We start from the raw sequence: 25729 nt of genomic DNA on the forward strand, positions 1-25729 counted from the left end.
GGAAATGACTTAACCATGCAGTAACCTGCTGCTACCCTGCTCATTCCTACTGGAAAGGCCCGAGTGTATAGTTCCATGGTTTATAGTTAGCATTCTGTCCTGGAATATGCCAAAAATACTCACATTGAAACAAAATGTTTCAGTATATTTGCAGAGTACCTACTTGATTTTACACTAACCCAAATTCTCACTAGCCTGAACACCAGTGCAGTTTTAAAGCAGCCACGTTGATGAGGAGCGTGTGCAGCATCTGAGATTTTAGTTGGTACCCATTCACCGTTATCAATGAGGGCTGACAGCCTGACATCAACTTGTCAGTAAGCACTACGTTCATTGATGTGTGGCTCCAGCAGCAGAGAACATATGGGAAAAGCATGTTCCATCTAGCTTGTCATCCCATAAGGCATCTCTACTTAGGCAGCAAACTGATGACAAGCTTGGAGGAAAGTCTCTTCACTTGAGTATTTTCTTTCCTTAAAGGGAACAAACACAAGCAAAATACAAACACTGTGTGCCGGGTGAGAAAACCATTCTTTCCCTAGACTCACCATTTTGTTTTCCAACCTTGATATGACAAGTGAGAATCAAGTACGTTAGTCAGTCCTAGTCTAGAGCTTTAAAGGGCTCTCCTTCAAGCACCGAAGGCCTGGAGCGATTCCAGCTGAAGCTGGTGGGGAGTTTTTTCTTGAATTCAAAGGGAACAAGATGCCTATTTTAAAGATCATGAGAGTTAAAAAAAAAAAAAAAAAGACGACTCCCTTGTCAAAGAGCAGAGAAACCATAGACAGCAAGTGAATGAAACCAGTGTCATTATAAAGTTTAGAGGTCGCCAACACTATGTTTTATTCCAGCTGGCAGGCAAGAAGGCTTGTGAAAAGACATAACGGAGTGTTTTTATTGTTGTTATTTTCTGTATACCCTGGTTTGAACCATCCCAATCTTTCTTGGAGGGAATCTGATACTTATAAATAGTTGAGGTTAAACCCCCAAAGAGTTTTCAAGGCAAAGGTCTGGTTTGGGATCAATGCTTTAAACCTTAATTAGAAAGACAGAGAGAAGAAAACAGAAAGTCAGTTAACCTCCTTATTTCTGAGCAGTGTGAGACTACAGGCACGTGCCCCATGAAACAAGCTTACTCTAAGTAAAGTTCTCATCAACTGCAATCTTTTAAGTGAGGATACAATGCTATTAACCAGATCTGCAATTTCAGGCCAACTGCAGAAAATCTCACTTTGAATAAAGTATGATGGTGCTGAAGCTCTTAGAAGTGTGCTACAGCCCCTTCCACCACCCCGCAGATACAAGCGTTATCCCAGGGAGGCTGTAGCCTCATTTTATGATGGGATGCGATGAGCAGCAAGGCAAAATTAAGTGGGACAGGGCCATAATGCCAGGGACTGTCCCCCAAAGGACCCTCACACCACATTTGCCCTGTATGGATTCCACAAAGGACTGTTCACATGTACAAATCAAATTCCTTCTGGAGAGGAGACAAAAATGGTGAGAATTTAGGATCAATCTACCTGAAGAAAGTCCAGCTGCTAAATAGACATGGATAGCAAGAACAATACAGGACAAAAATAGAGAACTAAGTAAGGGAGAATGAGCATTGAAATGAACGTCGTTTGAGAAATAGTGAAGTATCGGGGAAAAGCAGTGATGTAGACAGAATAGAGGTGCACAGCTGGTCCTATACGGGTTACTGTCAGATACAGGATTTGTATCTTAATAAACGAATCATGAACTTTGAAAAATTATGGTTTATCTACTTACACGTTTCTAAAGAGAGTTAAGTCAGATTAACGTTAACATCAAAGTGCTGCTGGATTTAATCACATCTCTGCTGAACTTTAATGATTTTGCCTGAAGACTTCTAGGTCTACAATGCCTGCCAAAAAATTCAAAAGAAGTTCTCTGCATGCAAAAAAGATCAACCAAAAAGCTGGAACGGATATTTTATTTATCGGTATATCTGGAAAAAAACCCCAAACCCACCTACTGAATTCCCTTCATTCCCTGAAGTCATAGTTCCAGAGATAAAATTTTTTTGTGGGTACATATATAAATAATCCTCAAACAGAACAAGCAGAGAATTTAAAACTTTCTTAGAAAGCACAAAACACCAGGCCACAGGGCAGTGGAACCAAAGGTATGTGGCTGGCCATCCCTTTCTGATGATTACATTCCGTAAGCGATTAGTCTAAGGCTGGTTGCGTTGTGTGACATTTCAGCATTACATAGATTGCTGCCTCTTCTCCAGGCACTTCTCAATATCATCCAACACTTGGACAGCTGCTTTTGGAATACGAGTCCCTGGACCAAACACATTGGTAACGCCAGCTTCATACAGGAAGTCGTAATCCTGTCAGAAAGAAATTTAAGTTCTGTAGTTAATAGTGCAACAGAAAAATGATAATTGATTTATAATTGGTGTATGTTCTGTCCTGTATGCTGGGCCTGAGAAAGCACATGCAACAAGTCTCAGAGAGAGGCAGCACAGCATCAAGGGAAATGGGAAAAATACGGTAGTTAGGAGGTAAAAAAGAAATATTAAAAAAACATCCATGGGAAAGGTTGTATTTGTTTAGCATCAGACTCATGTCAGATCCTTGGAAAATATTCAGAAGTCAACTGGATGTGACCCTGAATAACCTAATCTAAATTTGATCTAACTTCTAATTTTGAAAATACTGCTTTAAACAAGGGCTTGGACCAGATGACTGCCAGTGGTCTCTTGCAATCTAAGTTACTCTAATTTTATGATTGTCCTGAAATTTCAAAAAGACCAGGGAAGCAGTTATGTAGTCTCTCTCACTTCTATATAGGATATATTATACCTTTTCCAACCACAGGTTAGTAGCATCCCATTGAGAGATACAGGACAGAACTCAATTTGTCTCTTAGAAAAATACTACGAGTTTTGTTTGTTCAATTTAAAAGTTTGTCACTCCTGAACACTTACCTAATTGGCAAGAAAAGGAAGAAGTCTGGGAAAAGGGAGTAACAGTAGATTTATATGCAAAATCAGTTTGAATCTCTCTTAGACAGAAGACAACCCTAAAGGTAATACAGCCAGGCACATTGTGGGTGAGCTAAGGAAAGTTTTGAGACAAAGGCACGGACCTAACTGCAAGGGAATCCAACAAGCTGTTCCATAGTTCAGGAGAAAGCAGAGGGAATGAGAGACAACACCGAGGCCTGATGACAGGGAACATGAGGAGCGGCTAAACAGTGAATGAGGTGTGTAGCCTGTAGGTGTTGGGACCTGCCACATGTCTTAGTCACTTGCTGTGGCTCTTCCGAACTATTATTGGAAATCATAAGGTCTCTTAAGAGAGGAGCTAGCCTTTATCAGTAATATGCAGGGTACTGGTAATTGGAAACAACAGAGCATAAAGAACATCTTCCTGAGGCTAATCTTTTCACAATACAACTTCATATTCCATCCAACAAACACTGTAAGTTAAACTAGAACATGGTGTACAGAAAACCAGATCAATGAGACCTGACAGCACTCTGCGACCATCCTGCAGATCTGTGCTGACCCTGGTCATCAGTGCTGTAAATCACCTCTGACATTAACAAAATATAGGAAATAGCTAAAAACAGCACAGACAGAAATAAAGCATTCTCCTAGTCTTGATGGAAATGATGTTGACCCATACCTGAGGTGGGATGACACCTCCACATATGACAAGAATGTCTGGCCGGCCAAGGGCGTTGAGTTCTTTGATGAGTTCAGGCACAAGAGTTTTATGACCTGCTGCAAGTGTGCTCACACCAACACAGTGCACATCTGCATCAACTGCCTGCTGGGCCACTTCTCGAGGGGTCTATATGGAAAGAGGATTACGTGACAAGTCATAGCTCCAGGCTGGTTGCTGAACAAGTGTTAGAGGGAAAATTGCTGCATTTAAAATACATAGGACACCGCTCAGTCAGTCATACCTGGAAGAGGGGACCTATGTCCACATCAAAGCCAATGTCTGCAAATCCTGTAGCAATAACTTTAGCTCCTCTGTCATGGCCATCCTGACCCATCTTTGCAACAAGTATACGAGGCCTGCGACCCTCACGATCCATGAACTTGTTAACTCTGATTGAAAACACAGATTGTATCATTTTAAGACAGTGAGATTCATTAGAAGTATTTCCACAGAGAAAAAAGCACTGGCTGCAACTGTAGCATCATTTCTGTACATCAAATAAAAAGATCTTCTAAGCCGTGGTTTGTCTATGTAGTCGGCATACTATGTTAATATTCATGTTATATGATTACTAACTGATTTCTTGTATTTACTAGCCTCAACAATAAAACGTTCTTTTTTAAAGAAAACCCCTCCACTACTTTTCTGCTTTCTAATGGACAAAATACTGAATTCTCTGAGGGTTTAATGAGCTGAATTACAACTAACTAAACCACAATTTTTAGATTTTAAGAATAATTATGACCATTTATTTCAAAAGTACTTGCATGGCACACAGGCTATAGACATGGGTCCTAGACGTCATGCTGTGCATCATTCAACTGGGCACAAGTCTGTGCAGAAAAGAATTACTGTATCCCCCATTCTGTGCACTCATTCCAGTGCCTCCCTTTTTCAGTGGCAGTTCATATTTCTGTCGTATTAAAGTGACTGTGTAACCACAGCCTGACAGTTTAATTTTTTATCTTACTGCTCATTATCCATGTATCACCAGTATCTGTCCTTGAGTGGGACACTAAGACTACCACTTCTCAGAAATAGAAGTTTTTTTAGTTTTTGCTTTAATATTGTACCGTTCTGAGCATTCTGTTAATGATGGAGTTGTACGGATTTGGTGCACCTTGAAACCATATGCTGAGCTGGCTGGGATGATCACTATATGAATCCAGTGGCTTAGGATGGCAAAAAGAATGACTCTAGGTAAAGCATTTATTGGCACAGATTTGAACAGCCTTAGGAGATGATTCTAGGATTCTAGCAAAATGCATCATGGAAGAGGGAAAAAATAAGAACCTGGACAGCTTAAAATGGAATTATGTCACAAAAGCCTGAAGAAGCAGACTGACAAAGCTTCTGTTTGAGGAGGTATAGGAGCTGGGCCTGCCTTCTTTATCCCTAAGGACTGCTAACAATATCAGTGAAGTAGATACTGAATTGATTTGTGATATCCTAAAATCCTTTTCTCTGTATTGTTCTCTGTTTCCATATTCTTGTTTTATTACTTCCCCACCCACAGGCTCCCTCCCAACACAACCAGCTCTAGGTGCTCCAAGCCTGCCAGGCTAAGACCACCTGAGTCACTGCAACTCAGGGCTTGGTTTAAGTTTGGGGCAAGTGCGAAATGACATTTTTGAAGGCCTGTGCAAAGGTAACACATAGTAAATCCAGTTTCATTACTATGTTTACTAACTGGTACATATGAACTTGGACAGAAAGGCAGGTATGTAAAAAAGGGAACTACATCTTGATTCTCAAGGAATCAGTTCAGTTCAGTTTCATGTAAATGCATAATTACAGATATTTAAATTTAAAATAAATATTTGAAATAAAAAATGATGGTGACATCCCCCAGCACAACTACTTTCAAGTCAGGCTAAACATCACCATTGTGAAGCCATCAAGTAATTCCCTTTTAACAGATCCATCCTGTAACTCTTTCATGTATCAGCCCCAACACAGCAGGGACTTATGAACATCGATTCATATTAAATCACCACTCACTATAGGAATTCAGTCTCTTCACCCAAAAGGACTGCAGCAAAGGCAGAAGCTGACAAAAGGCACAAATGGGCACTGTTTTCACACATACTACCATCTTCTGATGTTTTCTCCCTCGTGATATGAGTAAGTAACACCCGTAGATTGCAAGTTGTATGTGGATATCCAGGCAGATTTTAGCCTTACAATTTTAGGAACAGTAAGAGTGAAGCTGCAGGGACACCTTACGGGCAGACCAAAACCAGGTTTTGCAAATATGAATTGCTGGAAATATTTGTAGAGATTACTATTACAGAGTCTTCAAAAGAAGCAATCCAATGTACGGGGATTTCAGGCAATGTTTCTCAGCTCTTAATCTTATGGCTGCCTAGTCTATTTGAAAAAAATCCTCAAATCATAACATCACCTCAGTGGATTTTGTTTGCAAGCAAATACAAGTTCAATTAAGTTTTGACTATTCTCTTATTGCACTTATTTCTTCTCATTCTGCTTACTTGCTTACAAGCATGAGGATGACTGTGCAGGTCTTTGTTTTGTTCTGGGGATGTCACTCAGGTTTTGGGAATGCTTTTTTAGGGCACAGTGAGTAGCAGATGTATCTAATGGATTAAATGTGAGACTGTGTTTGGCTTCCTGGGAAGCTATTCTCACCTATTGATGGCATGAAGAATTTCATCACTCTCTCCGAACTCCTGGCGATAAGCTCCACTCACCATTCGATCACTGGCTTTATGCTCCCCAAACACCTTCTTCATTGCATCTGTTATTTCTCCAACAGTGCACCTAAGATACAGAAACAAAGTATTAATGCTATCAGGAGGCTTCTATGAAAACAGAATACAGAAATCACTGGCAGTGGCCCAACTATTTGCCTTGCTGCAGGACAAATTCACTTACACTCATTTCCCCTTTAGTGCTACAACTCTGAACATCTGACTCACCCCACTGTCATTCACTAATAGAACATGAAAGAGTATTTTTAAGAAAATACTGTTCTGCTGATGTGAGAAGTGATTTTACAAGTGACAAGGCAAAGCGGACCACTGCACGACAAAATATTTCAGGAAATTAAATCAAATTTTCTCAACTGGGAATTTTTTGGGGCTCAGACTGCAAGATCTTGCATTTGGACTCATCATAAAATTCAAAATATAAATCAAGAGGGAAAAAAAAAAAAGGAAGAACACACAGAAAAGACTGAAGCCTAACTTTTTAACTGGAATTTGTTTGCCTTTCCCTCAATGTTTACGTTTTAGTATTTTTTATTCTTCTTCTCTACTCCTGACATGGCTCCTTTATCCAATGAGATGCAGAAAAATCTGAGAAATTCATTTACATGCAAGTTAAAAGCTTTGTTTGCTACTGGAGACGCTGTGCATGTTCAAAATAACACACATTTTACTGCTGTAGCACAAGTGCTAGAAGCAAACTAGCTGTCTTCTTGTACAAACATCAGAAATAACAGCCTCTGTCTCAAAGCATTTAAAAATCTCATGCTTAATGGACTCCACCTTTCTGTGTAAAAGCTATAATGCAGACTGTACCAAATAAACCAATGCTCTGCTCTAATTACAGTTGAGCCCACAACGAAATACTTGATGAAAGGAACCTACTTAGAAGGGAAAAACAACTCATCTGTGGAGAAAGAGCAGTTCAGCTAATAGCTTCATCACAGCAAGCTTCTTCTGGTATGAAGTTAACCAGGATTCGGTACTGTGTAACAATTTTGAAGGTATGCTACTGAGCTATTGATGAAATCTTTCATCAAAAATACTTTGATGAAAATATTTTAGTTTATACTTGAATAGGAAAAGACTAGAGAATTTGTGTATACTAAGAAATGAATACAACTTGCTGCAAACTTTGTCGAAGGGAAGATAGAAAAATACTACTCTTATAAAACACTGTAAAAGTATGCTTACAAATACAGAGACCAAACCCCATCCATTCAGCTACTGCTAAGCATGTTTCAAACCCCTGGAACTCACATTTTCTCCTGTCATATTGCATTTAACTATAAGCTACTCTGAGGCAAAATTAGGTTAAGCATCCTCTAAAGCTTTTAGATAAAATGCTCAAAGGATGTTTGGACAAGATGCAACTTCTTGTCCACATACTTTTAGAAGGGGATGGCCAAATGAATCGTACCCAGTTTTCCTTCTGCTGTTTGCAGTTTCAGTAGCTATGATCTGATTCCTACTGTATGCAATCTGCCACGCATCCAATGTAACAGAAGATGGATTTCTGCTGTATTAACTGAACCCTTCAGTAAATTTCAGAGAGATATTTTACTTCCTGTGACCCCCCCACAGCTATTTTGCTCTTTTGCTAGCTCCTGGTTTTTATACTCAGCAAAATTAACCCTAGATATAAACCGTAACCTTGCTAATGTAAAATGGCAGAAATCCTATCTCAAGCATATGGGCAAGATCTGTATAATACATATGCCCGAAGCTGGCCTCTTATCTCTAGGTATCACTCTTCACAGCTGGCCTGCTTTGTCTAGAAGACTGTATCATGCTCGAACACAAATTTTTAAGACTGTGCCACGTTACTGACACAGTCTTGGCCACTTCTTGTCATCTCCCCTCCCCCGGCTTTCTGGAATTGTATTTTTGAAGTTCTCTGCTTTTATCCATTTTCTTCCTCAGCACACTAAGGAGTTCATATCTGGATTTACGAGGATCATAGTCTAGAAAAGCAGCTAATGCAAAGTAATATCAAATTTATAGAATCATAGAATCGTTTAGGTTGGAAAAGACCCTTAAGATCATCAAGTCCAACCATAAACCTCATACTGCCAAGTCCACCACTAAACCATGTCCCTAAGCGCCTCATCCACACATCTTTTAAATACCTCCAGGGATGGTGACTCAACCACCTCCCTGGGCAGCCTGTTCCAGTGTCTGACAACCCTTTGAAGAAGTTTTTCCTAATATCCAATCTACACCTCCCTTGGTCCAACTTGTGGCCACTTCCTCTTGTCCTGTCGCTAGTCACTTGGGAGAAGAGACCAACACCCACCTCTCTGCAACCCCCTTTCAGGGAGTTGTAGAGAGCGATGAGGTCTCCCCTCAGCCTCCTCTTCTCCAGACTGAACAACCCCAGCTCCCTCAGCCGCTCCTCATCAGACTTGTGCTCCAGACCCTTCACCAGCTTCATCGCCCTTCTCTGGACACGCTCCAGCACCTCAATGTCTTTCTTGTATCTGTATGGCTATGTGTGAATGGGACTTAGCCTGATATTTTCTTTGGATTTATTTATTAGTAATGATTTAGAAAGCATTAGTTATAAAGCAAACTGTCCACAATTGCATCAGAAACCATTGAGATCACTATCTAATAGTCTTAAATTTTTACAGCACCTGTAAGATCTCAGAAAACTTAGCAAGCCCTCCTGGAGTTACAATAGTTCTCAGACCTCACTCACTATATAATCATATTCTTGTTTTTCAGGACATCTAAATAATCTTATCAATATTACTGAAAAGTAAACTGCATAAGCGCTGGATTAAGTGACTTCCCCAAGGTTAAAAAGCAAGTTTGCAGTATATAGTACCTATAAATACTGACTCCCTCTCAGAGCGCTAGACACCACAGATTGCAGCCTGATACAGATACATCCCATGCATAAACATGGACAACTTATGCCTGTGTAAACACTGGCTGTTTGCTGAAGACTTACAGTGGCATAACACGCATCTTTTCTTCTAGAGAAAACTGTAAGTTTAGACAAATCTTTCTCCTCCTTCTCTTTTGCAGAGGCAGCATCTGAGTATAACTTCAGTATTAAATCAAAGCACAGAATGTGTAGATATAGTTGTGGTCTGCTTTTCTGTTCTTACTGTGTGAAAGTGTGAATGAAAGTTTCCTGTAACAAGTGAAAAATAAATGGTTTGGACTATCAATTTTATTGAAGTATAATCTGGTAGCTGGGACGAAGTTTTTTGTGTACTGTACAAAAAAATGAAATACGTTTCTTTTTTCTGTAAATACTGCTTCTGAAATCCCTTTAGAGTATTTTGAAAATTCTGCCCCAAGGCTCTGCAACACTTTAAATCTGAAGTTCCTAAGTAATAATAGTAGTTTGGCTTTTAAACTACTCAGGAATGTTTTCCTACTATTTACCAATGAACATTTTTTAAAAAAATCTCTATTTAGTTCTCAGTCCTGCTGCATCGGTGGGTGCCATCTATGCATTCACAGTGGAATAGCTCTGTCTGGAGCCAGGAATACAGCCTCTCTTCTTAACAGGAGAGGAAAAGCATATTTTTAATGACGATTACACTTTTCTTTAATCAGCTAGTCATAACATCGGACAAGTTCTTTACAGTCTGGATGTATAAAACCCCTCCCATTTCTGTTTATCTTTACAGCAAAATTTTGTTCTGGAGACAACTGTTTTCAGCTCACTATTATAAAATTTAAGTACAATAAGCAACAATTCTTATTATTAATTTACAGTTTTTTCAATGCATGCTGATAAAAACCTACTAGACAATTATGCAAAACTGACTGAACAGAAGTCACTTTGCCTTTATTGTATTAATTTGTGTTTCCTGCATATGACTGTCATTCACATTTGCCTCCTCTGGAACTGCATGTTTTGGCAGCACCCTTTTGTTTTGGGATAGCAGGTAATTTACAATCTAATCTTCGGTTTTAAGTAAACTTAAAATTTTGAAGTGGAGACCAAAAGATAGCTATTTTTTCCGTTTTGTGTTTTATTAGCCTATAGCCTTTACAACGTGTCTTGTGGCAAGGACAGCATGTTTGTAGCTAAAGTGTAGCCTGCATCCTATGAACTTCCGCACTGCTCAGAATTACTGTTGACCAACTGTGCCGTATCAGAGCCCTCAAATGCTCAGAGATTCCCTGAGCCTCCTCAAAAGCAAAGGATTACAAATAGGAGGAGCTTGGCTCTTCGCTAAGCTTTTGGACAATTCAATAAGGTCAATGGGATGAAATACAACCACAACTGTGATGGCCAGAGAGGGTATTGTTCAACTCAGTCCTATCAGGCACAGGATCTACCTCATTTAGCAATTCGTGCTCTGAGTCTCTCCCAGTGGTTCACAACCAGCTGTAGAGGCTATGCTGCACAAATATGAATCTGAAGAAAGTCAATGACCGTAATGTGCCTGTTAGGATTGTCACCTTCTGTCTGTTCAGTCTCACACTACTGCCGCTGCCTCTCTGCATTTCACCAGTAATGAGAGGCAGCACTGTGTAATCAGGTGACAAAGGACCATGAGGACGCAGACTGGGCAGACAAAGAAGCAGCACTACACGCTACACTGCACTTCATGTCTTTCTTTTCCATCACTGATAGCTGGCACAGGAGGAACCGCATGTCTGGAGAGTGACAGAAAAACAGCACCGCAGATGAAGGAGATGAGAAAGAATTTAAGCACCACCTGTCTCATGGCCCTACCTAACTACACCCATTTTCCTGTAACATGGCTTCTCATGAGAAATGAGGCACAGAAGAGAGGCAGTACTGCTCCCATTCCCTATCACCTTTGGCCTGCCTTATTACTTTGGTTACAGTAATAAAATTACTTTTCTACTTGTGCTTGTCAGCACTGAAATCTCCATATTAGTCCATGGATTCTTTTCCATAGTTCAACGCTGAAAATTCTGTGCTGCTCCTTTTATTCCAATTGAATTACATTACCTGTCTTCATGACCAAAACCCGTCATTTTCCGTTCAGTAGGAAACAGGCATCTGTCACTAACATGCTGGTCATACTGGCCTACTTGTCTACTGCTTGTAAAGGATGAACATGATCACTTGAAAAATCTTTTCCCATGTTGCCCCTAACAGAAGGGCTCCTCGTAAATGTTCACAGAGCTCATAATCCTCCTTCAAACACTCTTCATCAGATGCCATGACAAGTTCTTTCTGTGGACACATTGCATATGTAGTTTTGGGGCAGAGGTAAGTTTTGTGTTCGCAACTTACAAAGTGGATCTGCAGCCCATTAATGCTTTTACAAATAATAAAAACAAGGTCACCAAGGAGAAAAACTAGCAGTTAACTGGCCAATTTTGGTACAGAAGATATGAATCCCTGGTAAATCCAACACTATCCTCCTCTGACCTTTGCAGTTCAAAGACAAGTGTAGACATATTGCTGGAGAATTGTGAGAAGCTCTCTGTGGGAGAAAATGTATTCAAAATACGGCTTTTAAGTGTTCAAGGAAAGGGAATGAAGGAATTTGAGACATTACAGTAAAAATAGGACAGCACCCCAATTAGGAGTGAATTTGATTTGCTCATTTTTGGGGCATTTAGTCAATTAACGAACAGACAAATAGGATCTATTCTGGAGACTGACGCTTACTTTGAAGCAGGAATGAAAATAGTCTTAAAAGCGCCTTAGGTGAAAAAAGTAAATGTTCCACTGGACTCGAAAGGATGCCTCACTGCTCTACTCAAGATCATCTTTTCCATCTTTGCCTGACTAAGCAAACTTATTTCTCCTTCAATCAAAAAATGTTTTCACACCAATCTGTGGTGCAAGGAAGGATGAAGCAACAGACCATGATGAGATTGTGAATATCCATTTTCACATCTCACACACTTCTTCAGCTCCCTGACCTATGAAACAGCAGGGTGACAGAGAAACCTAGTTACGTCCTGAAACTGGTAAGAGTCTGAGTTGTAAACAACACAATGTGTATGAACAACATCATTTCATATGAGATTCTTTGAATCCGTATTGTTCTTTGTGAGAAATTAAAGCATAGCCTTTATGTATATAATGTAATAGTCTATCTTCCAATGTCAAACTGCAGCCATCTTTTACTGCAGCCATCTTTTACTTCCACCTCTGAAGAAAAACCCAAAACATCTCAAGACAACAACCTCACTGACACCATACCCAAAAACAGCTAAAAGGTGAAAATGAACAATCGATTTTTAAACAGCAGTTGGATATTCACCCCCACCCCCAATACCTTGAACGTGCTGCTTCCACTGCAAGTGCAAGTAAGTTGCCTTCCCCAGTCGCAGCACACTGTGTTAGAGCAGCAAGACATTGCTGGGCTGCTGCTTGATCTCTACTAGCCTTCACCTGAAGTGGGGGAGAAGAACATTAAGCTAAAACAAACTACAAAGTCAACTGGGAAGTCAAGTGTGTAAGACTTTCTGATTTCAAATATTAATTCTGGAGGCATGGAATTGTCAATTGTCAATATATGCTATATATTTCAACAAGATTAGAAGTAAAAAAGCATCTCAGACCTTAAACGATGTGTACAAGTCCATAAAATAAGTCTAAAACCATTTTATCTACGTTTTTACTAATTATGAAAGTGGATGCAGATCCTGGTTCCATAACCCTGTCCCTTAATAGCACCTGACAAGGTGCACCAAATAGTCTGAGTGATTAAGTAATGTTACATACTTTTAGAGAAAAATATTGCATAGCTATTTTCTATCTTATTTTCAGAAAATGTAAAGTTCGCAATGTTGAAAGTTTAGACATATTCACGAGACTATCTGAAATACAATGATTAAAACCAAATCAATGTAACAAAAACGTTTTCGTTTGGATTCTAACACTGTGTTTCATGGGATTTTCCATCAGCCTCCCCTGAAGTTGAACAGAAATCTAGCTTCTACGCTGAAGACTAGAGTGGATTCTCAGAAATTTGAGGGTCAAGTTCCTGGCAAGCCACCTTTACTCAAGCTCTATCTGCAATTACAAGAACTTTCATTCTTAAGAAGGTAGTTCTCACCTTATTAATCTTTTCGATCTGCTTGCTACGGACTGAAGTATTATCAATAGCCAGAACTTCGACTGTCTCCTCTTTTTCTAGCTGATGCTTGTTTACTCCAACAATTACTTCAGACCCTATTTCCAGTGGAAACACCAGAAACTCAGAATACATTTGCAAACTACTGTGAAAAGACACAATATTAATAGGACAAGAAAATTTTGAGCATTGTAATGCAGTACTTTGCTTTACAACTATATACATTTCAAATACTTAAAATTTGTTGTTATAGGAAGGACTTAAGTCTGTATTTTCCATATTTTAGGATGAGAGATGAATTAGATGCATGAACATTCAACTCAGTGAATACTGGGCCAGAAAAAAAGATTTGAAATAGAACAATACTTATCTTACAAACTGATTTAGTAATAAGTCACTAATATACATTAGCTATTTTTCTCTTTTTAAGCTTACATAACTGAATCTTACAGAATTAAGCAGAAGTGCTGGTCTCTTGCAGTGCTCTGCATTTACTTTTCTAATTTACCAGATAAATAAGAAAGTGAAATTCCTACCTAAAACTACTCCATGTGAATAAAAATCAATTTATCACATTGGAAAACTATTTTAGCTTTCAGCCAGTATGGACTTAACAACTATTTTTATTTGCAGTGCCTGGTAACATTACTACACTCTTCAAAGAAACATGAAATAATTTACCTTGGGAGAGAAAACGCAGAACTTTAGTGATTATGCCTTATTGGTCTTAATTACAGACCTGCTTCAAATTTATCCTCCAAACAAAAAAGTTCATATAACTTCTTTCATGTTCGAGTTATCCCTAGTTTCTGTTACTGGACTGCTACTGGAATGCAGACTACAAAAAGCTGAATAAAGCTATAAGCACACATGTATACGCATCTCCACATATATTTACTGTATGTGTACATATGCTTATACACATACATATATATCACAACCAAAGAACTGCATCATCCTCTAATCTGAGATGACTGCATTTTTTCTGGTCTTCAGGAAAGATGGGCAGTTCTCAAGCAAAACCAGGAATTTGGCCAGATACATTCAACATCGCCATCTGCTGACGGTCACATTTTTAAATTCAGGAATCACAGTTCAAAGATACTGTCAGAAATTAAGCGATTAACAACTGAAGGCCCAAAATGCTCCTTTAAAATAGTCTTCCGAGTGCTTTCTTTACAGAATCACAGAATCACTAAGGCTGGAAAAGACCTGTAAGATCATCAAGTCCAACCATAAAATCTAGTCTTAAGTATGTCAAGCAAGACTGTTTTCATACTGGTACTGTATTTCATACATACTGATATCTCTTTTCAGAAGCTTTCACTGACATAAAACTATATACCATTTTATCACTCACAATCTGCTATTCCTAAACTAAGAAGAAAAAAACCCAATGAAAATGTGTGTAAAAAACCTTTATACAAAGGTATTCTATTGGCAGTTTTCCTTTCCTTCATCTCCCTGCTCCCTACCAGAGTCAATCCTGGCTTGTCTTCGAGCTGCACACTCTTCAATACGAAGTTTGGGAATCCCCTCAGCAACAGCTTTGGCCATTCCACCCATTTCTTCTATCTCCTCAACAAGCTGAGAAATCAAGAGGATTGCGAAAGTGAGTAGTAGCAAGGTTCACAAAACGAGTTTTGCTCCTGTATACCATCCAAATTTTCATTATAACTATATATACAGTCTTGCGCTCTAAAAGTGTGTCTCCTATCTCCGTGTCTCTGACTACAGGTTTCGGTATAAATTAAAGGACATCTCAAACAAAAGAGCATTTTTATTACCAAAAATCCATGAATTCAATAGCAGTGCATGGCATATTGTTTAACAGGTAACACCCATGGATGGAAAGGCTTAAAACTTGAGACCTTGACTCTGCACTGACTTCTGCCTGCCAACCAGCTCTTATGGTTACATGTATACAAATACAAGTAAATTGAAAAAAGCCAGGGTCAGTTCTCTGATCCTGAAGACAAGTAGCATGGAATCATTCAGCCCTCACACAGCAGAAGCCTATTTGGCTCCAAAACATGGTGACTGCATTCTACCTGCCTACTGAAAATGGCCATGCCTGGCACTGTCTAGAAGCCTCCTAGTTGACAAGGACCTAAAAAACACGTCAGACAACGTGCTAACAGTGTCTGTACAGTCCCAGGCTAATGTTTGGGCCTCTATTAGCTTATTAATTTGGGACTGCATAAAAGGAATAATTTGCTCAAAAGGAGAATCACTGGGTTTAGCTGTAGGGTAGACATGTAGGCATATATCTTCACGCAGGATTGCCACCAGTAAGACTACTCCTGCACAGTACTTTTCACATGCAAGTAATGACTGGCAGCTAAAAACATTATTAAAAAACTATTCTGATCCAAAAGAAAAATGTCTCCTAAATTACGCATAATACTCAAGTATGGCCAGACAATTGTCTGCCTACATGTTTGGCTATAAAACTTTGATTTCAATAACCCCTAGCTTTAAAGTCTCAAGCTTTGACTCTTTCTTCTGTTGAACCCTTTTTTTCCTACACATAAAACAGCGATCCCAGCAAATTGGCAGTCTTCAGTGTGCAAGGTACTTTGCAGGGCTTGATTATTTGTTCCACACTGGGATATTTCCCTTTTGAATGTAGTCTACTAGAAGGCTGAAGTCTCTCTTTAAATACACACTGTATTTTAGTAAAGTTCATTTACAAAGAAATCACTGAAGCGTAAGTGTAAAATCATTCCCTCTTTAAAAGTTACCAACATATCAAATAGTCCCTTAAAGACATTTCTCAGAACTCCTACACCTAAAATTTTCCCACAACACATAAACGGTTATGCAAACTGACCTTTAAAGCAGCTTCATAGACATCGTTGGTGAGGCACTCCATGAGGTAAGATCCTCCCCAGGGGTCCGCCACTTTAGGAATACCTGACTCCTCTTGAATTATGATCTGTGTGTTCCGAGCAATGCGAGCACTCTTCACTGTAGGCAAACCCAAGGCTTCATCAAATGAATTTGTATGCAAAGACTGTGTACCTCCAAACACTGCAGCCATTGCTTCAATTGTAGTACGGATAACATTGTTAAAGGGATCCTGGAAGGAAAAGGAGAGCTCTGAAGCTCAGCGGTTCTGCCACGGGGCTGAGGCAGATTAGTCACACACATACTACTGCAATGAAATGAATGCAAGATTCCCAGTAGAAATACTGTAATCATATCAAAAGCTGAAAAAGAAAACAGTCAATAATAAACATCCAATCAAATTGATATATCACTTATCAATATCTTGGACAAAAAGATTAATCCATAAAGAAATAGATTAATCTGTAGAAAGATTAATCCATAAAAATATTCTTCCATGAAGAAAGCCAAAAATATCAGTGTATGAGTAACAAAGCAAAGCCTGACTTGCGGGACATGGTTTAGTGGGCATGGTGGTGTTGGGCTGATGGTTGGACTTGATCATCTTACAGGTCTTTTCCAACCTTAATGATTCTGTGATTCTGTGTGACATTTAGTGGTGTTTCAAAGAACTTAATGTATCCAAGTTGGAGAGGATACAGTCTCAGAGCAGTGAACAGCACATCTGGCAGACAGGTTACTAGTCAAGATGCATTTTGGAACTAAATGTGCTTAACATTTTCATTAATGACAGCGTTACACAAAGGTAGGAATTACTGTTGGAATTTCCTGGTGCTATAAAATTGAAAGATATCTATGGAAGAACTGGGACATTAACCAAAACAAACAGATAATCTGGAGTACAAGGTATAGAAATAGAGTCAGTATTACAGAATATAATCTCAGCCTTTAGGTCAAAATATTTATCTGCTCTTTTAATACACCTAGGTAGTTGAGTGTATGTGCCTTTACAGTCAAAGAAGAGTTACCATGATGTCCAGGGTTTGCCTTGTGTTTTGCGATGGAGTGAAGATTCACCCACTGCATTTGCTCATCTTATTTTATTTGACTATTGAGGGAACTTAATAATCAGCTCAGATTGCATTCCTGATTCTTGACATGCTTAGTTGGGATGAAACGTATCCAAAATAATTAAGAGCTACCAATGTAATATGACCTTCAAGAAGGCAAAAGGAATCATGAGATCTGTGAATTAAATTTTTTTCCATAAAGAAATGGAATTAATACTACTATTTTACAAGGACACGGTAATTCTACCCACACTGGAGTCTATCTATCTCTGGTTCAAGTATTCCATTTAAAGAACTACAGAAAAATGTGACTTGGATGAACAAGAACGTAAAACCTAATTTATGAGTGGCTACCTATCTAAAGGCAGGCCAACAGAAAATATTTTTGCCCTCTGAAACCTATAAGGAGCAAACACTGCACACCGAGGAGCTATATGAAGATAAACAATGTTTAGACAGGAAAAAGGGGTTATGATCCAGCCAGAGATATATTTACACTGGACACTGGAAGACAGTTGATCATCTTTTTGCTAATATTAATATTTTGCACTCATACAATACTTTAAATTGGAGGACCCGCAAAGGCTGCAGTTCAAAAAATGCCATTGTTTTAGTTTTACTGCATTCCTGTAATATAAGTACACATTACATTTGCTCTGAAAAAAAGAATGAGAGTAGGACAGGTTGTCTCCTTCAGAAAGCTGCATCTTAATGAGTAAAACCAGCAGCCCCCTGTAAGATATACACCATGAGAACGTATTTAAATGAGGAAGTTGATGAGAGTCCAATTTCTAACCTGCTCAGTGAGTGACCAGCCCGAAGTCTGACAATGAGCTCTCAGCAGAAGGGATTTGGGATCCTTGGGCTTAAACATTTTCTCTATCAAGTGAGCCCACAGCCGCCTCCCAGCTCTCAGCTTAGCTATTTCCATATAGAAGTTCATGCCAATTCCCCAGAAGAAGGAAAGCCTGTAATAAGAGCACATGAACAGGATAAAACATTAAACCATCCTAATAACTCTGTTTCAGTAAAGGAGAAGTCCTACAGCAAGGTGTCTGATTAATGCACTTTTACAGATATAACCCAGGCGTAAGATGATGGGAATGTTCCTGGACACTGATGCCAACTGCTACGGAATGATACACATTTACACCACTAAACTGTCTCAGCCTCCAAACAATGTGACTGCAGGCAAACTGCCAGTGACGATGGTCCCTGGAACTGCTAAATTGTCCCCAGGGACTGTTTTGGGGGAGCCCTAGGTCAAGCAGTGCTCCAGCAAGTCACTGATAAAGACAGTGACACTCTAGTGCCAGGGAACGCTCTTGGACACAATCTACTAGTGTAGTTATGCTCGCAAACGACTTATAATGAGAAGACATTACATATTATAAGCATGCTTTCATCCTTTTCCTGACGATTTTAATGAAAATCCAAATCAAACATCAGTTCAATACTGGATAGCGTATCGGGGAACAGACTGATTGATCTACTTTTTCCTACTTACAGCTTCTGTGATTTATAAATGTAAACATGCATAGTTAAAGCCAGTAAAACTCACTAAAGATGCACCTTTTAACAGTGAATTAGCTACTAAAACAATTTGCCAAAGGCTCTTACAGATTCTCCATCACTAGAAAATCTGAAAATAAGGCTGTATCTTTTTCTGTGTGATGCAGTTTGATTTTGCCACAGATCTTGGGAACAGGTTAATTCAGCTGACTCCTATAGTTTGAATGTGCAACAAGCTACGTGAACCACGCCTTTTGTTTTTTAGACTCACCATATAGTTAGGGAATCTGTAAATCAACTAGACCACTGAAACTGCGATTCTGCTTAGTTTGGCAGTAACTATACACAAATATGATATTCTACTTAAAATTAAATTTTATTTTTAGGAAATTTGCAACTGAAAATTGAACTACCTGAACTTCCCCTTGTTAAGCATTCTTTCCCAAATATTTCAAAATAAAAGTAATGGACAAAAATTCAATAATACTACAGTATAAAAGAACTGTGAGAGCTTTTGCTGCATTCTGCAGTCCTAACGCTACAACTGTATTAGATGTAACAGCTTAGGGATCGTTTCTCTGACCCAGAGACCAACTGTCACAACAGATCTTGACAATGCTTGGGCTTGTACATGAGCTTTATTCAGTTTATTAGCATAGATGTAGTCTAGGAGTCTGTCAGACCAGACATTTTCTTACTGCTGAAACTATGTAACAAAAACAAAACAAAACCTATCTGCAATGTGAGCATTGCTAATATTGCTTGTATGTGTAAAAATACTGAATTTGATACTAGAGGTTTTACCAAGAGTTTTATACTTGAAAATTTCTTTAGCTTACCTTGGTGCAAATTCATCAATGGTAAGGCCAGCTTTAAGTCCAGTTCTGCAGTACTCCAAGCCATCTGCTATAGTATAAGCTAATTCCAGAATGGTATCAGCTCCTGCCTCTTGCATATGGTATCCGCTGATTGAAATGGAATTAAATTTTGGCATATACTGCAAAAATAAAACACAATATGGTACGACATTGCAGAGGGGTTGGACTAGATGACCTTTAATGGTCCCTTCCCACCCAAACCATTCTATGATTCTATGACAGCAGAAGAGGGGAGGATCAGATAATTGTTCTACCAACATTCACAAACAATCCATTCTTTGTAGATTGTGAATACAACCCATCTCTATTAAACTTTACATGCTTTTACCTTTTTGCACTGTTCATTGTGCTTAAACTATCACCCACCATGATAAGTCTCTTTCTCAGGAACACAGCCTGTTCCACCTCTCCAATGAAAATGCAGCTAAGAAAACAACTGGTAGTACTGAACTTCCACTCATTAGTTCAGTACTTCACTCCTTTCATTATCTGCTTCTCATGCTCAATTTCACAGCAGAAGTCCTTCAAGATTTCTTACCTCTTCACTCCTGCTTACAGCTGTATAATGCTTCTTAAATACGTGGCTTCTTACTTTCTATGCAAAGAACAGCCTGTCTGTTCCTCGTCTCCAATCTTCCTGCCATCCTTTCAGGCTTAGGCTCATCTTAATTTGACTTTGATTTGGATTGACTTAAAAATCTTAAAATTTATGCCATAGAGTGATTTGGGATCTCAACTTCTCCTCCTGGCCCTTTCCACAACCACATCATTCTTCACTACAACAGGTCTCCCCGTCTTCTGCTTTGTTCTCCAAAGTGCCTCATAAATAGTTAACTAGATGTAATAGCAGAAGTAAATACATTTAAGCAATGAATACCTTTGAGGTGTACTGGAAGATGTCAGCAATAATCCGCATGGATGGTTCTGGGGGGAAAATGTACGTATTTCGGACCATGAACTCCTTCAAGATGTCATTTTGGATTGTCCCTGTCAGCTTGGCCTGAGGCACTCCCTGTTCTTCTCCAGTTACAATGAATGTTGCCAACACAGGAATAACTGCCCCGTTCATTGTCATAGAAACCGACATTTTCTCTAAAGGAATTCCATCAAAAAGTATTTTGGTGTCTTCCACTGTATCAATGGCAACTCCAGCCATTCCAACGTCTCCTCGAACTCGTGGATTGTCTGAATCATAACCACGATGGGTGGCTAAATCAAAAGCAACAGATAATCCCTGCTGGCCAGCTAAATGAACAAGGAAAAAAAACCAAAACAACAAAGAGAGAGACTCAGAAGTGTTAGAAAATTTGCATTAGGACTGGATCTAAATTTATTAATTTTATTTTACATCATCCAGTCATCCAGGTTTGGATGACAAACCAATTTTTGATGTTAAATGCTGTTCCCTCATGAAACTTGTCCAAGGTCTTCTAGTCTTAAACTTTAAATGAAAAAGCTTTTAACTGAGAAAAAAAAAATCGTAATACTTCTAAGTTCAGCCACACAATCAGCTGACCATGCTTAACAAATTAGTGCATACCACTTTAGCCACAAGTTACAAATGTGCATAGTCAGACAGTATCAGCATTTATATACAGAAACTCTACTTAGCTTAGCTGGAAACAAAGGTGTGATAAACTACGTCACGTTACCTTCTCTTTATCACAAATTAAACACACACACACTGATCGTTATCCTGGCTCTACTGACATACGTTTTTTATTCCTAAAGTGAAGTGATGTATTACTAAATCTGCGGTAAGAGAAAATTACTTATATAAAGCAGGGAACAGGACAGTTGGAGCTCTTGACAGACTTGCTGCTCCAACCTGAAAGCAGTCTCTGAAACTCTGCTAACCCCAGGCATTCACCCTCTGACCAGCACTGCTGTTCCTGAAGTAATTATATCTACTGCATTTGCAAGTCTGCTTCTCAACATCAGCAGAGCTCTTAATTGTCAGATACCAGCTATTGTCTTTGATGTAAAAAGCTAGGTGTTAGCTCTGAAGCACAATGACAAAAATTTAAATTTCTGCCTAGTTCAAGCAATAGAAATTTCAGCAATTATGAGAACTGATAATTAATAATTTTTCAGCATTCTTCAAATTACAGAGAGATTTTAATTGAATTATTAAAAATGCTTTACAAATAGGTCAGATTCAGAAGCTATGCTAAATAATATTAATACAACCACTAACACAACAACAGAGATAAAATTACAATATCACAATGTCAAAACTTGAATAAAGATGAAAAATTCCTGGCAGCAAACATTCTTGAGTAATTGAGCTGTCCTACCAGCTAACCCAAGTGTTAGCACTTCTGCTTCAGCAGCAACGTTCAGCAGTAACACAGAGTATATTCAGAACAATCTTTCTACTGAAATGTTTGTTTGCAAACCTCTAATACCCTGTATTTATAATTTCTTAATTTACTGAGAGTTTTATAAATGGAAAGAATCAAGAATACTTGCAAGAACACTGCAGCAGCTAATATTGCTTCATATTAGCTAACCATGATACAGCAAGAGGTAAAAATCCCCAAACAACTCTTCTCCCCTGCCCTAAGCAGTGATGTGTTGAGTAGGAAGGCCTGTAAAGTGGGAAATAAAGGCATCACAGATGTATTACTCTGAAGGCAAATTTCAGTGGTCTGTTGTTTTGACTGGTAAGGTTATAATTAGCTTCAAACAATTGCTAAGATGTACAGCTGGTGTAAAACTAATGCTTCGGTCTATCAAGAACAACTTTTTAGTTTGGTTTTACAATGCCTAACTCAATAATATATTATGATGACACTCTGGCTATTAGCTAAACAAATTGCTGCGAAGCACAATACTCTGCAGAAATATTGGGAAAACCACTCTCAAATAAGGAAAATGCCAATACTTTTAGGAAGCTGGCTTTACTAGTACACCATGAACGACACTATTGATATGTATTTATATGAGTTCATTTAAAATTTATAACGTGACATGGAAACTCAAAATGTCAGAATGCACTAACACCAGGAGTGCTAAGTGACAAAGTTCAACAGATTTTTCCACTATAATCTTCCCTCATGGTCACAAAATGAGTGTAAAGTGCTCTATGATCTCTGCTGGTTGGACCCTGAGATGCAGCCAAATTTTGTCTCTGTCAGTGTCAAGGCAGAATAACTAAAAATAGCATTTAAGGCATTCATTTTCCCACCTCAATAGCAAAATGAAGCAAGGACAGTTTCAGAAATGATCCAATTTCCCAGTCCTAAAGAAATACAGCATCACTGGGAAAGGCCTATCAGCAATCAAAACTCACACGGCAGAATAATCACGTTTGCATGTAGTTCACCATATGAACGCTCCCCATTGCTTCACAAGGCAATGTTGTTTCCCAAATCAGCTGTCTTACCTTTAATGTTGTCCTTGTAGAACTTGTTGCTCTCCTCCACTGTACTGAAGCCAGCATACTGGCGGATAGTCCACGGCCTGTATGTGTACATGGTTGGGTAGGGTCCTCGAGTGAAAGGTTTCACCCCTGGCAGCTCCTCAGCGAGGTCTTTCGTGTCCCTTTTGGAGTACAAGGGCTTGATGTCGATCCCCTCTGGGGTGTGCCAAATTAAATCCTTTGGATTCTTGCCCTTCAGCTGCTTTTCAGCAAGGGCAGCCCACTCGGGGTGCAGCGGCTGCCCATGCAGCGAACGCCACACGAGTCTGCAGGCTGGAAGTTGGGCCAGGCATCCGCAGTGGTGGGGCCGCAGGCGCAGGAGAGCATCCTTGGCTCTTAGCATGTCTGCTCCACTGGTTGGCGAGTATGGGGTAAGCTGAAGAAAATAAAAACATGTATTTTGCATTATCATATAAATCCGACATGGGAGAGGTGAGCAAGAAGAGGTCAAGCAGAGTGCTAAAGCCAAAACAATTACTCAGGAAAAAAACAAGTGTATTTAAGCACTCACTCATTTGACAGACACCCCCTCCCCTTGCCTTTCAACCAGACAATGCATAAAATAGAGTTCAGGAAAAATTCCACATTTTCGTCTAGCTAAGGAAAACATTCCTACAACTCATCTACATCCGTGTATAAAACGTGGAACTTATTTCAGTCCCTAAGCAGCACCATCATTTATCAGTCACTGAAAAGCCAGTGTTATGCATGAAGATGGCATGCCTAGCTACCTTCTCATCTTCCCATCTCCCTCTCATCTACAAATTCCTTTATGTGAAAGAGGGACCTTCAGTATCAAAGAGACAGTCCGAAGGAAGCGGACTGTCAGAAACCTGCTGATACGTCATACACTTTGGAAAAGGTGGCTTGGGCTGGATGAAAATCAGAGCTGTACTAAGGAAGAAAGGAGCAAAAAATGCTGTATGCAAGAACACAGCGATAATACAAGCTGCAGAGCTCGTCTCATCATGCACGAGATTGAGATGGTGGATAAGTTCAGTAACTCCTGAAAGCTGTACGCTTCTCTGCTTCTGGTCTCCGTACCCTGTGCCTGCACTTCCTCCCCAAGGCAAAACCTTTGCAGCTTGGCTCCAAGGGCCAGTCACCTCCTGTCTGCCTCATCTCCTTCACAACTCCCTGGAAACACACACTGCCCTCACACCTTTACGAGAAAGTCTGCATAAAACTAAAAGCATCTCTATCACTGTTGTGCTGCAGCAACACGCTCCACACAAGTGGTTTAATAATATATATGCTGCGTGTGGTACACATATAATTTGATAAGCACAAAGGAGCATCAGAGGAGCACTGAGTTCCCTGCAGAGACGTGATCCTGCAGCCAGGATGGGAGGCAACCTCTGCCTCCGCTGCTGCACGGGTGCCACCGCGATCCCCCCGGCCCCGTACCGCGAAGGAACCACAATTTGGACTTGACGATCTTACAGGTCTTTTCCAACCGCAGTGATTCTGTGAAATGTGCCGTCACCCCCCTCCGCACCTCTCCCTCCACCCCTCACACCACAGCACCCACAGCCGGAGGAGGGCAGCGACCAGAAAGCACCGTTCACGGTCCGGTCCGGCCTGGCCTGGCCTGCCAGCTCCGCACCGCCCTGACAGGCCCGCCTGTGCGCAGCGCCGAGCGGCCGGCAGCCCCCGCCGCCACAGCCCGCCCCCAACACGCCCCCTCGGCGGCCAATAGGGACGGGGCACCGGATGGGGGCTGCCCCGGGGGGTCGCGGCCCTGCCCGCCAGAGGGACAGGAGCGCTGGGCGGGCTGCGGGCTTAGGATAGGCCCCGGCCCCGGCCCCGGCCCCCCGCTACCTGCTGTTGGCCCCTCCGCCGGCACCCAAAACCCGCGCAGCAGTGCGCATGCACCTTGACGCCTAGCGCATGCGCACAGGGCCACGCCGCGCACTAACCGCTCAGTAGGCGGGGACTAGCAGTGCGCATGCGTCCGGTCGCGCGGGGAAAACGGTTTGCTAACGGCTCTGCTGTCTAACGCGGAATCGGCGGAGCGTTGAGTAGGCGCCGGGGCGGTGAGTCTCGGGGCGGGCTGAGCTGGTGGGAGGTTTTGTGGAGGTTCCCGAGGTGTTATCCGGCAGCAACGGGGAGCAGGAGTTTGGGGGTACGGGGGGCACGGGTAGTGAAACTACAACTCCCAGCATGCTCTTCGCTCAGTGCGCCAGTGTCATAGTGTGGTACACCGTGTTGCATGCCGGGAGTTGTAGTCCGCGCCTCGCACCCTGAGGTATGCTGCTAATGCTGTGCCAGCCGAGTCGCGTCCGGACGCTGTCGCGACACGGCGACATGCCGAGGCGTCGCACTGCCCATTGAGGTGCGCCCTGAGAAGCAGACCACGGCCTCCGTATTATGGTACGGGTGGGGGGGGAGAGGCAGGGCTTATTTATGTGGTGTCGGGCGCGACTGTCGCCTGGCGAGCCGTGACGGGGCTTCTGTGGGAGGGAAAAAGTGGTCTGAGGGGATGTAAGACAAACTGAATACGTCTGAGTCGTTGTGCTTAGAAAAGA

At 40.6% G+C, this 25729-nt stretch overlaps 1 protein-coding gene across 1 annotated transcript; it reads right to left on the minus strand.

Moving 5' to 3' along the window:
• Positions 1-1939: 1939 nt before the first annotated feature.
• MMUT (methylmalonyl-CoA mutase) lies at positions 1940-25047 on the minus strand. Its single transcript, XM_059830994.1, has 13 exons — positions 25023-25047; positions 23166-23577; positions 20655-21022; positions 19739-19896; positions 18184-18355; positions 16301-16549; positions 14943-15054; positions 13450-13565; positions 12667-12782; positions 6357-6488; positions 3949-4096; positions 3666-3833; positions 1940-2362 (listed from the first exon to the last, which is right to left on the minus strand). Exons 2-13 carry the CDS (start codon positions 23542-23544, stop codon positions 2234-2236), a joined length of 2247 nt encoding a protein of 748 aa, XP_059686977.1. The 5' UTR covers positions 23545-23577; positions 25023-25047; the 3' UTR covers positions 1940-2233.
• Between the last annotated feature and the right edge of the window lie 682 nt (positions 25048-25729).

This window comes from Gavia stellata, chromosome 2 (genome assembly GCF_030936135.1).
Source record: "Gavia stellata isolate bGavSte3 chromosome 2, bGavSte3.hap2, whole genome shotgun sequence".
Taxonomy (NCBI): domain Eukaryota; kingdom Metazoa; phylum Chordata; class Aves; order Gaviiformes; family Gaviidae; genus Gavia; species Gavia stellata.